Genomic DNA, 16798 nt, shown 5'->3' on the forward strand with positions numbered 1-16798 from the left:
TTGAGTCCTTGTGCAGTTACCTTTGCAATTTTTATCCTGGTGTACATCTTTACCATGCCTTCTCTGTATTTTTCATAAATTTATTATTGAGATGACAGCATAGCGAGCAAAGCCAATATGTACTAGACATCCCTAATTAAATTGTGCTTTCCACAATCTGTCAATAAGAATCTTTCACAAAAACTCCCTTTCCTCAACAGTTTGCACATTATTCAACCCAGGAGCATCGTTTCTGTGGGTGGAATGTTATTTCTTCCTTTCTCCTGCTTAATTCCACGAGGCCAATAAAACACTAACCTCTGTTTTCAATCCTAACAAAGGATTGTACATGAAGCTAAAGTAGTTTTCTCCCAGTAGATATTACATATTTTCACAATTTTCATTGCATTTTTAGGCTAATCTTGAATCATCAGGCTGTCCACAAAATGTCTTTTTGTTATTCAAGATGACGACATATTTGATGCTTACCTGTAAGATGCACTTTTCCCCTCCAGCATGTTGTATTCATTGGTTCACAGTTAATTAAAAAATAAATTAAAGCAAATAAGTGAACTGAAATAATGCTGATTTTCTGGTAATAATTTTAAACATAAACAAGTATTCCATTAATATTGCCAGAACTCAATTTTGTAGGGCATTAATTGAAATGAGAATCAGATCGTTTTAATGTGATGTACCAACTGTGTATTTATATGGAAAATCACAAATTCAACACAGCTGGCAGATTAAAATTGCAAGTTCTTATTTGATGGCAAAACATGTGAAAAAATGGATGAAAGATCCAAGATATCAAAATCAAATTATTCAACATTAGCATTGAGTTTAGTACAAGTATAGCACCAGCTCAGACAAGCAGAAACAGTCACCAATAATAAGGCTGTACAAAAAGAATTTACAGTTTACTGCATACAATCTACAAACTGATCATTTATGAAGTTTACATAATTAATATTAAATCACACCAAATCTGAATGAAAATCAGTGATAAGAAAATGTGAATGTGCAACACAACTAACTATTATTTAAAGTGAGCCTTTTATCTTACATACCCAATATTTATGTTACGTTTACCCTGAGGCCTTTGGAAAAAAGGTTAAAGATTATTATGAAAAGATTGAGAGAGAAGGAAATAATTTATTTTGTCAACTAAAAGATATTTCCATCTTTTTAAAGAAAGCTCCAGCCTTTAATACAACTTATTTAATACACAGAACATATCTGGCTCTATACATAGAATAGTACAGCACAGTACAGGCCCTTTGGCCCACTACATTGTGCTTCAATTTGATTATTCTATCTCAAACGTAAAATTTGCAGCCGGATGTTTTATCTTACCTGAGTACAACCATTAATTTTGTCAGCAAGATTGACAGCCATGTGTCACCAGATGAAGCCAGGTTACTTGATCCTGGCTATGAAATAAGAAGCTAGAGATTTGGCGTGCTGTGTATGTTCGTGTATTTTGCATATAAAGTACACACCTTTGCTTTAAAAGACTTGCATTTAGTTACAAATGTCTCAAAACACCTTGAATAAGATTAATAACTTTGAATAATGCAGCAAGGTGTTATGAACATAAATATTGTAAACAACAGGATTCCATGAACAGCCATAAGATGACAAACCTTTCATGGCAGTGTTGATTGAGGAAGGAATGACTGCACATACTTAAAGAACTTCATTCTCTTATGTGAAAAGTGTCATGAGATCTTTAACATCTTTCTCAAGAGGCAGTTCTCTAGTTACTAGCTGACTCAAAAGATGGATTCTCAGGAACATATATTTCCTGACTCTGAAAACATTGCATAGCAAATGCAAAAGCTAAAATGTTGAATTTGCATTAAAAGTAAAGTCACTATAGTCCTACCAGACCATACGGCTGCCCTCCCATGGAGACAGGGATAGAGACTGGTTGTGGTTTAAATCAAGGGTCACCATGACTTGAGAACGACAGTCCTTCATAGTAACCACAATCAGTGAGGGAACTGAACCCACACTGGCCTGAAAATATAAATATGGAACAATATACAACAGACTTCAGTGTATTAAATATAAGTGGTTCGAGAGCTTGGAGTTTCTTTAACAAGTTCTAAAATTAAAAATAAAATCACTATTCAATGTTTTCCAAAGAAAAAAGTATTTGCCTTGGTGAATTTGTGTCACATTCATGTTGGCAAATACTTGCTTTCAGTTCTGTGTGCAAAAAATGTACAATTTTATGTACAAAAACAAAGTACAGAAAATGTGTATGTGGTGCCAAGTATATTATATTTTGACACTAACAGTAATGGTACACAGTTGATCTGGGTTTTTAAAATTAAAATGCATAGTTTCTCAGTTAACATTTACAAACAATAATCTTCAGGAACTGAAGCAACACAGTAAGATTATATGTTCCAGTCAGCAACTGGGTAGATGTTAGTGCGCACAATCCTTTTGGATTTAGGCTGCATGATTTTTATTTTCTTTAATTTTCACACCAAATTGAAAATTTTACTTTCTGTTTGCGGTTTTTGACCAGTACTGACACAAATTTAATAGCAATCATTACAAAGATTGTGGCATGTTAACTTTTTTCTGTGGCGATTTAAACCAAGTTGGTTCACCCATTTAAAATAATAATTTTTCAATTCACACCCATTACACACAAGCACCCCTTAATAGCTCACTTTTCTTTCCACAGCGTTAGTCTTCTCTCTCAAATTATTTTTCTTTTTACTTTTAGACTTAATTTCCATAATTATCATCTACTTTTGACACTTACTGGGAACATAATGAAATCAGATCATAATTTAAGGACAGTTTTTCCATTTTTCACTCAACAAAATTTAAACAGACCAGTTGGCCCCTTTGATCCCAAATATATATGCAAATCATTTTTGCAAATAAAAAAATCCTCTGCCCTCAACTCTTATCAGAACAGATGCATAAGCAAATCATTAATCCTTTTAAGAATGAACGCATTTCTTACAAATAAAAATGGTTTGAATTGAGCTGCAATTATACAAATAGGAAAATAGATAGTTGTTGCAGTGTATATATTATTTGTATAAAGTGTTTTTAAAAAAAGCTTAATTTTCACGTTGCATTAAGTTGCATCAGCTGAATGTGATGCACTATATAAAAAGTCCCTCCCAATTTGTCCTTTTGGAAATGACTCAATATCACTTATATTAGCTTGGGTTCTTGTTAATTTTTTTTTCTTCTTATTTGGTACAAAAAATTCAGTGTTGCAGAAGTGGAGATGTTCACTTTACATTCTGAATCACAAGTAGTCCTGACATGAATACCGAAAAGGTCAAACAACCTGTCATTCAAAAACCACAACTTCTAAATCTGAGGTAAATTCCAGGGGCTAATGAGGATTAGCACAAATCAATTGATTTAGAAACGTTCTGTGGGGAAATTTTCATTTCCTTTCTACATTTTAGATTTATGGTCAAGTCTACAGATGTGATGATTCAATCAGTTCATTCTATAGTCATAAATTCTCCCTTCCCAATATAAATAAATCAGCTACTTTATGCTGCCACTATAAACTACAGATATTTATTACACACAGCAGTCTATACACTGGAAATAAATCCATTATGCTAAATAAATAATTGATAGGAAACAAGTGTGGAACTAAAATTTACTATGTTTAAAGGTTTTGCAAAAATTACTTTTTCAAAGCACAGCTTGCAATTAATTTTGTCTCATGGATAATTAACAAAACTGCAGTGTTACAAACTGTCAGACTTGCTGAGCACAATATACAATATAAACTTTGTCTATGTATTAGACACAACTGCCTTAAAACAACAGAATGCTATTTTCCACTGAAATCAGTGGTGGGCAAATCCTCACAGGTCCCAAATTCTTGGTGATATGATGCTCCTAAATGTTGCTTAGTCTCAAATATTTCATAATTCAACACAGAAGGGGTTCAACTTAATCAGTTATTTTGGTGCACGCCAATTTAAATTAAAGCATTTCTCAACATCAAATATAAAATTACAGGTGAAGACAATATCCTAATGTGTAATAAACAAGTTTTCATCATAGAATAAAATCACAATACACTAATTTGTTTGATCTAATTCAAATAATTAAATATTCAATTCACAACCACTTTAAATATGTCCTGTCATTGTTTTTCAAAGAATAAAACTGCTTTAATAAACTCAAATGACTGAAGGAACTGGAAGATTTTTCCAAATGATAATCCAGCATCACTCAATTTGAATTTCAGATTAATTGTCCTGTACACACTGCAGTAACCATAATATTTTAAATGCATTTTGTCATCACATCTTTGGTAATAATAGTTACTAAAATCTAAAGTTGAGGATGATGGATTAAAGCCCATCTTTGGAGCAGAAAATCCTACCTTACCATTTCTGGCCTGAATTATTCTGACATGAGCTTCAACAATTACAAGAAATTTGCTTCTCAAAATTATCTGTTTTTAAACTTAGCCCATACAAATGTGCACCAAACATGTGAAAAATAAGAAACTCTATGTGTACTAATATATCATGCTAACTCATTAAGTAATTCAGCTTTTTTAAGGAAGAGAAAGTAGATTAAAGACTGGCAATTCACTTCTGTGCCAATAATAGTGCACTATGGAGTTCAAAGAGCAACTTTGAATTTGCGGATTGGTGCGATTATTAATAGGTGCTTATTAACAGGATCACAATAATATTCTAGTAATAGATCCAATCTATTTTAAGAGAAAAATAATCAAGAAAATAACAGGAAGTTACTGGGTGTAAACCTAATAATGGGTAGAATATTAAAATATCCTCAGAATCAAGTAAAACCATCATGATTACGCTGCAAGAGAGACAAACTGTTAGGGATGATTGGAGACTGCACTACTTACTTAAAAATGTTAAGCTGTAAAAGGAACGGTTCAAAATAGCATTTTACAAAGACCCAACCACAAAGGGGTCTCAGATTTACACTGCAGTTTTTGTACTTAGATTTATTAAATCCAAGCTAAAAATTCACTGCAACATCCACAATTCTCAATGTACTTTGTTTACAAACATGGAAAAGTGCATCAGTACCACCCTGTAATAGTACAAATAATAGACTGCATAAAGGATTACTGAATTCCATCCCAAAATTATCTTTTGTCATGGTAATTTTCCGCAAGACTGCTGCCAGTATTAAAAGGTAAATATATTCTGAAGAATTCCAACAGGAATAAGGTGACACATGAATATACTTAAGCCTGTTAACCGTTATTTGGAATTAGAACTGTTGGATAGATAGACAGGAAGCAGAAGTGTGTGTTAAACTTTTCCTATAAAATCATGATGGTATTAACATAAGGGCTAGTAGAAATAGACAAAATATCAGAAACACCAGTGGAAACAGAGAATTAATAGTTGAAGCAGTATAAAGAAAAGTCAGATGAATGGGACTAAAATATACTTCTTTCAAAGAAAATAATTCAACAAGTCCAGATTGAACTTGGGACTTTAATCTGTATGGTGAAATCCACACAGACTCCCATCACACCAAATACATTGCACCAGCCCTCCTATCTGTAGGCAGAATTTAATGTTAAAGATCTCATTCACATCATTGCCCCAAAGTGTCTCTAATAAATTCAAAAGCACAGTACAGAGGAACTAGCACCTTTCACAGCCTAATGAGGAAATATTGCATCTGATATAGCCCTGAGTTTAGTTGTATTAATCAGGGGACTCCAAAACTTGATTTATGCTGTATTACTTGATCTCAGCAAGGGCAACCATGGAAGATACAATTGGCCATCATTTCTGTTTCTGATCACTTCCAACACCACCAGCTGAAAAGGACATATGTGGACACCTGGTGAGAACAATATCAGGTTCAGCTTTGAGGCTCCTCAAAAATCTTTAGATGCAACCGGAGCCCGTGGAACAATATACCAGTATTTACAAATTAGGACAGAAAAAAATTTACATGGAAAACGATGAAGAGGAAACATTGACGAAACAATTCAGTCAAGTGGATGTTCTTTGAAAACTAGCTGAGGAGACAGATCGAAAAAATCCACTTTATCAAAGATATTATTTCATTAGATGTATGCCATTGTTTCCACTTCAACTGGTGCTCTCTTTTCCATAAGTCTGATTTTGGACTCATGCTTTCAGTTTCAGGAGTCTTAGACAATCATTATAAAACAGTTTTCACTTTTCTATATAGGAAGCTCTGTTCTCCGAAGTCAGTCTCAAATCCTGAAGTAATATCTTATTTTGAGATGATGACACCATGGGCATCATTGTTAAAATCAGGAAATGAATTATTAACACATCTGTAGCTCAACAGTTTCAAAAATTAATAAAAGCAAGTATGTTTTTCTTTATTACGCTGACCTCTTGCACCACAACACTGTCATTTGGTATGGAGGAATGAAAATCATGGATAGTTGCTTTAATTGTGCTGTGCTTGTTCAAAGGAGGAAAAGGAATCACAAAAATTTCTAGTTTTTAACATGGCGTTATTTTTGAAGCTTTAACTATGTCCATTCTTCAAAATGCTTAGATTGATGTGACATCCCAAAATTCTGACAGCTGAACTCTAGTTAACTGGATCTTGATTACTTAACAGTAAGATCGTAACAAATCATTTAGGTGTAATTCAAGAAGTTGTCAAGTTACCTGATACTGATCTAGCACCACACTGTATTAAATTTCTTTAATTTGAAGTGGGTCACAAACAAAAAATGCTCTATTTAGATTCAAATAATTTTATTTTCCATCTCCAGCAATTCCACTTTTCACATTTGGATCTGTAGCATTACCAACCCTGTTTATCTAACTAAGGATGGAGAGGGAAAGAAAGCATTAATATGCCTTGTTTTAAAACATAATTGCAAATTAAAGGCAGGCAAACATTAACATAATGTTAGCAGCCTATTATTTGTCTGACTTAAAAAGACAGACTCAACCATACAGGTAAACTGAAGGTCCAATGTTGTAAAGTTTTGTTTTATTACTGAAACAATTGTTATGCTACGATATTTTTATAATGTAGTGTGTAAATCAAGTCAGAATCAAGAATGCCAGAGGAGGAACATGCAACTAAGTTAAAGAGATCAAGGAGGGTGAAGGGTCTAGGCCCGAAACGTCAGCTTTTGTGCTCCTGAGATGCTGCTTGGCCTGCTGTGTTCATCCAGCTTCAGAGTTTGTTATTAAGGAGGGTGAAAAACTGTTTTCATATTTCACCCCCAGTTAAGACAAAGAATATTGCTTTTCCTCTCCTTTAAAAAGGGAGAAAGTAGTATTCATTACTTTCTGATAAATCAGAATTCAGTTACGGTGGTTACTAGTTATTCAGTAAGAACTCAACCTAATGTACTCCATATCAACTAAATGACCATTTAAAAACTTAGATATCCTACTGTTATCATTCAGTTCTCAGATATTATTCATGGGCTGTCTTCGTTAAGGATGCCACATCATAACTCCTTTGAACTCTAAAACCAGAGTCAGTTATTCAAGTAATTAATTTGCAGCTACTCTCTCCTTGAACTGCAGTAAGATTTTATGCTGGCATTATTCAATTTAAAAGAACACAACTTTAAAACATAGAAGTCTTTAGCACCTACATAAGCATTCTGTGTGTTTCCGCATCTGAAAAGACTGAAACTTAAAAATGCATAGAAAAACAAATATCTCAAGTTGAATTTCTGACCCAATCCTTTAAGAGGTTTCAACCACATTTTTCCATCACAAAAGGATGATCGCAGCCAAACTGCAAGACTGCATGTAGTTTAGCTGAACTATCATAGGAAGGATATTATTGCCAAGAAAGCAGGCATACAAGCAAAGATCCTGAGTGAAAAAAATTAGGCTACAGGAAAAAGCTAAGGAAGCCAATATAATTTTCTTTGGCTAAAAGGAGAGTTTAAGGGATCCAAGCAGATTTTTCAAGATTAAAAACTGAATCCCCAAACTGGTTCAAAGACTTCACTGTGATAAAGGAATATGAAAGATAAATACAAAGAAAAGTAGTCAGAAAAAACAACATGCAGACCTGATTCACCCAGAGGGCTACATTAATCATGGAGCAAAAATCAGGAAAGACTATGTGGGGTAGGCAGTATAGAGAGGTTCAATAAACAATGGCCTTCTCCTGCTACTAGAAATCCTGCACTCTTAAACTCAATTTTGATTTGTATCCCAATCAGTGAGACAGTCTTCTGCACAATATATATACTTCAAGTCATACACTACTGCATTTCCACACCATTGTTTTTCACATAGATTCTTGGGGAAAGAAACTGCAGTTTCAATCCCAATTATTATAAGGAATTGCCCATCACTGACACCAATACACTTTTCATCATTACTGCTGCGAATTCGCTGTTACTACAATTAAAATATCAATAATTATCCAATGTTCATAGCTATCAGCAAAATATGGAAAATTTAGTGTTTTGTTGCCAATCCATAATCTTTGCAATTCAGATAAAATTCATAGGGTTTGTTTATACAGTGAACAACCATAGTTATACTTCTCAGTTTAACATAATGGCTCAATTGCCAGTTAGTCATTGTCTAAAATGACATACGTCTCACTAGCCTCAACATCTTCCCATTGCTCTCTATCCATTTCCCCTCCTCCATCTTCATCTGCCATATCTTCATCAACAATTCTCTCATTTTCTTCCTGCTCCAGTTCACCCGGTTGTTCTCGTTCTTCTTGCTGTTCCTTAAAAAATTCTGGATCAACCATCAGGTCCATACCATCATGGTCACCTTTTGGCTGTCTATCACCCCCGGAACAGTCCAAACATACACCATAACGTCGAGATCCATGCCTAATTCCAACACTGGCTGCTAGAGTGAAGAATTTTTTACAAACCATACATTTGTACTTTTTATCTTTCTTGTGTACCTGAAGGAAAGCAAATCAGATAATTAGCAAATGGAATACACTTCTACAAAAAGAAACTGAAAATAAGCTTGCAAATTCCATTACTGGCATTTATTTTCTTATGAAGTAGGTGGCTGAAATAATGACAGCTAGTACACTAGAACACTGTTTAGTTATTTTACAGAAAGTCTCTTTACAAAGAGAAAATTGATGAATTTGCTGGGCAGTATAAGAATAGGAAGTTGGAATTCTGATTACAATATACCCTCAATCAAGACCTTATTTTTCAGTCCAAAGACGTTCAGCTGAGGCTGTAAAATTGTACGCTTCATCTCCAAAGGTAACAAAAGTGCTCAGTAAGAGTGTGATACTGGTTAGACTACTCTCCCTTGTTGGTGCTCTGGTTACTGCTTACCGACACTTAAAAATGGCCTAGTTTACCTCACTAACTTGAAAAGTAGTGAGCAACTTAAAGAAGATCGGTGACCATCCAGTGAGCAAGGCCAGGTGAAGACATTGAGAACACTCAATGTCATAGACAGTCTTCAAGCTGCGAGTGGGTCCTACAGCCTGTTTGCAAGTTGGAACACAATGCAGAATAATGGAAAGCTGCCATTCGTAAGTATTGGAAACATTCATATGTTGGGTCTTTAAAAATTTAAACCAGGTATGGGATCAGGTTCGTAAATCAAATATTCATAAATCACGGTCCCTATGTACTCAGCTGTTATCACAGAGGGAAGGTGTGCTGCATTAAAGTCATCATAAAGCATAAGAACAAAGAAAACACATTTTAATTTAAATAGCCTCTTAAACCGAGAAAAATATTGTAAAGTGCTTCAGTGATTTAATTAAAATAAATAGACAAAAAGTTTGGTGCAAGTATGTTTTCAGGAAATGCCTAAATGTGGAGAGGAAGATGAAGAGGCAGTGGGTACTTCAGGAAAGCAAGTCAAAGTGTTTGAAGACTTTGGGAACACTGGGCCAGAGCGTTTTTGTTTTGGAGGGCAGTAGCAGGGGGAGACAGCTCCACAAAATCTGTAGTGGAGAACACAGAATGTGGGCAGTTCAGGTTTGTTTCCTAGGCTGGAGGTTACAGATAGGAAGCAGTATAACCATGGAAAGGATTTAAACATGAAAATAAGAAATGTAAACTGGGAAAACATGTAACCAACAGAGGTCAACAAGACCACGACTAACTGGTGAAGGGGATACAGTACAAGTTGGGATAGACAGCTAAGTTTTAGAGGTGTGTACGTTTATGGAACATGGAGGATGGGATGCCAAGTCAACATGGAGATCATGCTGGAATAGACACATTTCGGAGGTGAGAAAGACAGAGGTGAGGGCTTGCATAGAAGATAGACCGAAAAATCGAAAACACTCTCATTTGTGACAGAAACAACGTGGAATCAGCTGTTGATTAGGATGCTGAAGTTCTGAACAGAGAGTCAGTTTAAAACAAAGGTAGCTTATGGTAACTGCTGGAAAATGTGGCAGTGTAGCTTTTCCAGTGATTAACTGGAAGAATTGCAACTGTAATCTAAAATTGTATGTATGACAAGCTGCTGATAATAAAGAAGCAGAGGAGGAATCGATGGAAATGCTGCGAGAAATTGAACCAGGTTTTGTACTCAAGCAAGCTTATCCCATATCTTGGAATTATGTCACCCAAGAGTAGCACGTAAATATGTCATTTAAAATAAATCTTTAGGCATTAAAGAGCTAATAGTGCCCAACAACAAAGAAGAGTCATTCCTGGAGATATTCCATCTATGGTTAAATCTTTAAAGAGTAGCACAAGCAAGAACAGGACAAAAAAAATGACCAACAGAAGAACTAATTTGATGGCAGTTGGTATTGTTATTTACGTTAAGAGTCAAGGATGCAGAGTTATCATGGACAAAGTCACAAAGGATATCATATTAAATTGAGAGAGATGGGTTTGCTTCTGTGACGTGGCAGGAGACCAGTTCATGGAATTAGGTAATGGAAAGAGAATTTGGAAGCAGTATGTTCAAGGATTTCAGTGAAATGGAGTTAGAGAGGCAGAGTTGAAGGATAGAAATGCTAAAAAGTAGTTTTTTTGAGAAGGGGCTAATGAATGATTTTGGCAGGGTAGAGGTCAAAGCTATTTTCCACCATTAGTTTGGCTATTCATTAAAGAGCAAGTGTCCTTGTCAATGTATTTTAATATTTGGTCGTGGGACATGCTGTGGTTGAATTTGTTGACACTATACAAATTCAAGCTTTTTATTCTGACATCTGATTATACAGTAGTAGCTGAATGCAGTTCTGGTCACTGGATTAGAGGAAGGATATGATTGCAGAGAGGCACAAAGGTGATCTACCAGGATGCTGCCTAGGCTGAACCATGAAACATGAGGGAAGATTGGATAGGCTGAGATTGTTTTCCTTGGAAGAGCAAAGGATGGGAGGAGACCTGATAGAAATAAAGAGACATCAATAGGGTGGATTATGAAGGCACTTGTACCATTATTACAAGGGTCAATAACTAGGGTTATAAATAGAAGCAAAAAGCTAGGAGGCCAAGAGGAGAGTTGAGGGAAATTTCACTCAAAGAGAGACAGAGTTTGGAACTCATAATATTTATGAACTATTTAGATATTCATGTACTGTCATAGTCTCCAAGGCTATGGACCAAAGGCTAGTAGTCAAATCTTCGTAGACCAGCACAGACATGATGGACCAAAAATTCCATTTGCTGTTGTGGTGCCCAGTTCATGAGCTAATCAATATCCAGCTGTAGCAAGACACCATCCTCCTCACTGCCAACAATACCACCAATGTTCATGTCACATCCAAGTGGTTAAAGTACGAAACAAACAGCAACGGTCCCAGCAGTAATCCCTGTGGTGCACTGCTGGTCCAATCTCAAAAACAAGCTGCATCATCGCACTCTTCTCCTATGTGCAGTCCAGATTTGAATCCAGTTTGCCAACTCGGATCCCGCGGGGCCTTATCTTTTTAGACCGGTCTTATCTTTTTGGACCAGCTTTCCATGTGAGACCTTGTCAAAGGCCTCACTGAAGCCCATATATATCACGTGAACAGTAGGACTGCCAAATTTCTAATGATGCTAATATACTACCTCCAACATCGTGGGCTCTTATTAAGTAGCCTAACGCAAATGTCCTCTGGAAATCCAAATATATTACATCAGTTGCTGCCCTTTTAAATATCTGTTTTATTACTTCATCAAAGAATTCTAATACATTTACCAGGCATGATTTCCATTTCATGAAGCCTTGCTGACCCTGCTTGATTGTATTACATTGTTAAAGATTGTGCTATTAGAACCTTTGTAATTCGCTCCAAAAATTGCCCAATACCTGACGTTAAGTTAACTGCCCTGAAGTTACCTTTGTTTTGTCCTTTACGTTTTGAATAAAGATGTTAATTAGCACATCCAATCCTGTAGCACCTTTCCAAGATGTAAATAATTAACAAAATATTCGGTGGGGGTGGACTGAAACTGGAGGAAAATGTTTCAACTGAGTTATTTTGATCTGGACTACACTGCCTGAATATACATTAGAATAAAACTTGATAGTGACCATGAAAGAGGCCATGGAATGGAGAATTTTGTAGTACTGTAATACAGGAGCAGGAGATTGATTCTCAATGGGTTGACACTAATATGTTTGGTAGAATGCCATCTGTCCATGCGGTATGATACCGTGTCAGCTTGGCTCAAATAGTGCAACCCACAGATTTGAGTGAAACACTTCTGGCTTTGATGGCACTCACAGGAATTGATTTCCTAATTGGCACATTATTGAAAGTGTCATTTGCCAGCTTTAAGAACATTTAAGTGGTCATTGGATAAACATATGGATGATAATGGAATACTGTAGGTTAGCTGGGCTTCAGTTTGGTTTCACAGGTTGGTGCGACATCGAGGGCTGAAGGGCCTGTACTGCGCTGTAATGTTCTGTGTTTCTGAAGCCTCCATCTCCACTGTAAATGTCTGTGTCCTTGCATAAGTAAATTCTTATTGTAGCTAAACATCACAGACTAAGATTGTTCTCAGTCAAGTGTCTAGCTTACAATGAGTCAGCAAATCCCAATAGATGGTGGAAATACAACTGCACTGATATTTCTTTGCTGAGAAAGAAAAAATGCTCCTGATCATTCTCCAACAACTGAATATGAGAAATTACATAATCCTTGGAAGCTTACAAATGCACTTTCAAGGCTCACTGGCTGGCTTTCTTTGATTCTGTTCATGTCAGTATTACTGAAATGGATGATTTGCTCAACAAGGTCCTCATTTCTAACTTTCAATCCCTTTCCCACAGCAAAATGTCCATATTTTATCCTATCAAAGCACCACTTTTTCTTTCCTGAAGTCCAAGTGGTGTAGACTTGAAAGAACTGGTATTCATCTGCTGTCATTATCTGGCAAAACCTTCCTCTCCTTCACTTTCCCAGAAATAAAGTAATTCTGAACTGCTTTACTCCGATCAAGTCTTCTCCAATCCCCTTCTTTCCAGCAAGTCAAACAAGTGAAACAAGCTCATGTACAACCACAAACAATTGAACTGTCTCTTGTTTTCACAATATCTAGCTCTTTCCCTGAACCACAACATCTGAGAGAGTACATGGTAGTTCAAATAAAGTGAAATTTTGCACCTTCCTTAGTCTTCCTGTGGCAGCTATGATCAACTGCATTGATAAAACAAGGGCCGAGAATCTATACATCATCTCTGTCAAAGGCATCAAAATGACATTTGAACAAACTACCAGCTGCTGGTCATGGCAAACTGTAAAGGAGGACAAACCAAAGCCCAGAAAAAAGGTACATCCAGCAGTAGTGATATAGCAATGGAATGCATCGACTGGGTATTTCTTTGTTTTAAGGGCCATGCAGGGGTAATAACAAAGAACAAAGGAGAAATGGAAACACTGCAATCACAGATCCTGTTGCAAAGAACATACAGATCTGTGGCTGAGGATTGCTTTCAATGCTGTGGGCAATGCATAAGAACTGTAGCAACAAGATGATGCGCCATTGCAAAGTGCAATTAAAATCACTCCTAAAAAAAGGGCCAATTTGACTATGATTCTGTTTTGAAGGAAACAGCACACATTTATCCAAGCAAAAACAAAACCTCCATGAAGACAGAAACACAGATTCCAAACAAGGTTTTATCATATTAGAAGCACAAGACTCAAATGCTCAGCCAGAGAAGTACAGTTCTTGAAAATTGCAATTATACTTACCAATGAATGTCGCTTTACATGTTCTCTTCGCGTGAACAACTTTCCACAAATGTCACAAGCAAAGGACCGCACTCCAGTATGTATTAGCTGATGCCTCTTCAAAGTGCGTCGATACTTGGCAATGTAATTGCAATGTGGGCACTTGAATTTGTTTTGACTACCAATTGAAGCATCACCTAACATATAGAATTCATATACAGTTTATTTACTACATCTACTAAAACTTTAAACACTTTTTAAATTACTGATATTGTAAAATATAAACAATGAAAACTGTTTCTTGACAAGATGCCCCTTAACAACAAAATTAAGCAAATGTTCATGGAAGTACACAAAATACATTTCTTTGAATTCAGACATCTTTATAGGTCTGAACATAACTTGGCTCATTGCACAGAAGTACGTAGACATACAATTCAGTCAAATGCAGCAGATTCCACTTATTCGTTGTATGTGCAGTGTTGCATGCCTTGTCTTCAATATGTTGAATGCACGCTATTCCTGTTATATAATGTAGGCTTCACAAGTTATGTAAACTATTCTTGCCATAGAATGGACTGATGAGAAAACACAAAACTGCCATTTTGTGATGCAAGGAAACAGAACACAGTTAAGTGAAATTAAATGAATGTAACACATTTCATTGAACATATGAATTAATTCTATAAGCATACCTTAAATCATAATCAAAATATTTTAAAAACTGTCAAACTGATTGACTTTTTTTACATCTGAGGTGAAAGACAATGAAATTACTGAGTCGCTTGCTGAGTCACTTGGTTAAATATAACACTGGATCAGATTGGTTGCTTTCAGTATCAGAATCAACCCTCAGTAGGTCATCTTTGACTCGATCCAAGGAATTGATGACAGTGTGTGCAAGATATCCCATAATTCGATGATGCAATCACAAAATATCAACTTGGACACAATGAATATTTCCACTCTGAAGGTAATCTTCACAATCAACCATCCATCTAATCCATTTGGTGCAAAAATGATTATCAACTGGTTTCTTGAACAAAAGGTTGAACTCCGGATATCAGACCTCAATATAACTGTGAATAAGGGTGTTAAGTCTTCGCAAGCATCAGATGATCACGCGTTATATGGGATTGGATATCTTCCATGCTATTGCTATAGTCTGTACACAGGGACCAGAATGACTATTCCACGTATTACTGATGCCTAACACCTCCAGCTAACCAGTGACAACAGGGTGTAGAGCTGGATGAACACACCAGCCCAAGCAGCAGAGGAGCAGGAAAGCTGACGAATCGGTTGAGATCCTTCTTCAGAAATGGGGGAGGGGAAGGGGATTCTGAAATAAATAGGGACAGAGGGGGAGTTGGATAAAAGATGGATCAAGAAGATAGGTGGAGAAGAGACAGACAGGTCAAAGAGGTGGGATTGGAACCAGTGAAGATGAATGTAGGTGGGGAGCTAGGGAGGGGATAGGTCGGTCCAGGAAGGACAGACAGGTCAAGGAGGCGGGTTGAGGTGGGTAGGAGATGGGGTGGGAGGAATGGACGAGCTGGGCTGGATTTGGGATACGGTCAGGGGAGGGGAGATTTTGAAGATTGTGAACTCCACATTGATACCCTTGGGCTGCAGGGTTCCCAAGCGAAGTAAGAGATGCTGTTCCTGCAGCTTTCGGGTGGCATCACTTTTTTTCAGGGCCAAAGAGATTACAAGTTTTTCGGCCCAGAAAAGCTTGTAATTTCTTTGGCCCAGAAAAAAAAGTGATGCCACCCGAAAGCTGCAGGAATAGCATCTCATATTTTGCTTGGGAACCCTGCAGCCCAAGGGTATCAATGTGGAGTTCACAAGCTTCAAAATCTCCTCTCCCCTGACCGCATCCCAAATCCAGCCCAGCTCGTCCCCGCTTCCCTAACCATTCATCCCACCTCAAGTCCCACCCCCCATCTGCTAGCCACCTCAACCCCCCTCCTTGACCTGTCCGTCCTCCCTGGACCGACCTATCCCCTCCCTTGCTCCCCACCTACATTCACCTTAACTGGCTCCAACCCCACCTCTTTGAACTGTCAGTCTCCTCTCCACCTATCTTCTCCTTTATCCATCTTCTAGCCACCTCCCCCTCTCTCTATTAATTTCAGAATCACCTTCCCCTCTCCCTTTTCTGAAGGAGGGTCTTGACCTGAAAGGTCAGCTTTCCTGCTCGGCCTATTGTGTTCATCCAGTTCTACACCTTGTTATATCAGATTCTCCAGCATCGGCAGTTCCTACTATCTCCATCTAACCAGTGTCATTTTTGTACTGATCTAGAACCAGTGCCTCCAGTCCTACCAACAATACTTCCTGCAGTGAACATGACTTTTGGCATGGTTTTACAATTGAGAATCACCATCAGTTTAAATTTTGCTTTATGTGTTGTGCAGGCTAGTACTACTGTGAATTTTATCTTGCCACATCCTGTGGCTTGGACTGGAACCATTTTCAATCTTTCGACTCCTCAGTGCAGCTGTCAGGCATGTCGAAATTCACTGGTGTTTTCAATGTTGCTGATGTGATAGAAGAGCGAGATGTAGATGTGTCTAACACTCCTACGTATCCTCTTGGCAAAAGTGTCTACGTTCCATACCTGAAGCTTGCTTTTTGTAGAAACACCGTGCTCACAGCCAAATCATTCTTAAGTAGTATTGAAGGATTAGCATGTTAACTCAGATCA

The 16798-nt window shown here is 37.0% G+C and overlaps 1 protein-coding gene across 1 annotated transcript in view; it reads right to left on the reverse strand.

The window, feature by feature from the left end:
- Nucleotides 1-875: 875 nt before the first annotated feature.
- The window catches only part of zbtb10 (zinc finger and BTB domain containing 10), an 88532-nt gene continuing 72609 nt past the window's right edge, over nt 876-16798 (reverse strand). Inside the window, exons 4-5 of the mRNA XM_048528752.2 lie at nt 14110-14285; nt 876-8883 (exon numbers count right to left, since the gene is read on the reverse strand). Of these exons, the coding sequence (XP_048384709.1) occupies nt 8533-8883; nt 14110-14285 (527 nt within the window). The 3' untranslated portion in view covers nt 876-8532. The remainder of the gene's footprint in view (nt 8884-14109; nt 14286-16798) is intronic.

The sequence above is a fragment of the Stegostoma tigrinum genome, chromosome 5 (genome assembly GCF_030684315.1).
Source record: "Stegostoma tigrinum isolate sSteTig4 chromosome 5, sSteTig4.hap1, whole genome shotgun sequence".
Lineage (NCBI taxonomy): Eukaryota > Metazoa > Chordata > Chondrichthyes > Orectolobiformes > Stegostomatidae > Stegostoma > Stegostoma tigrinum.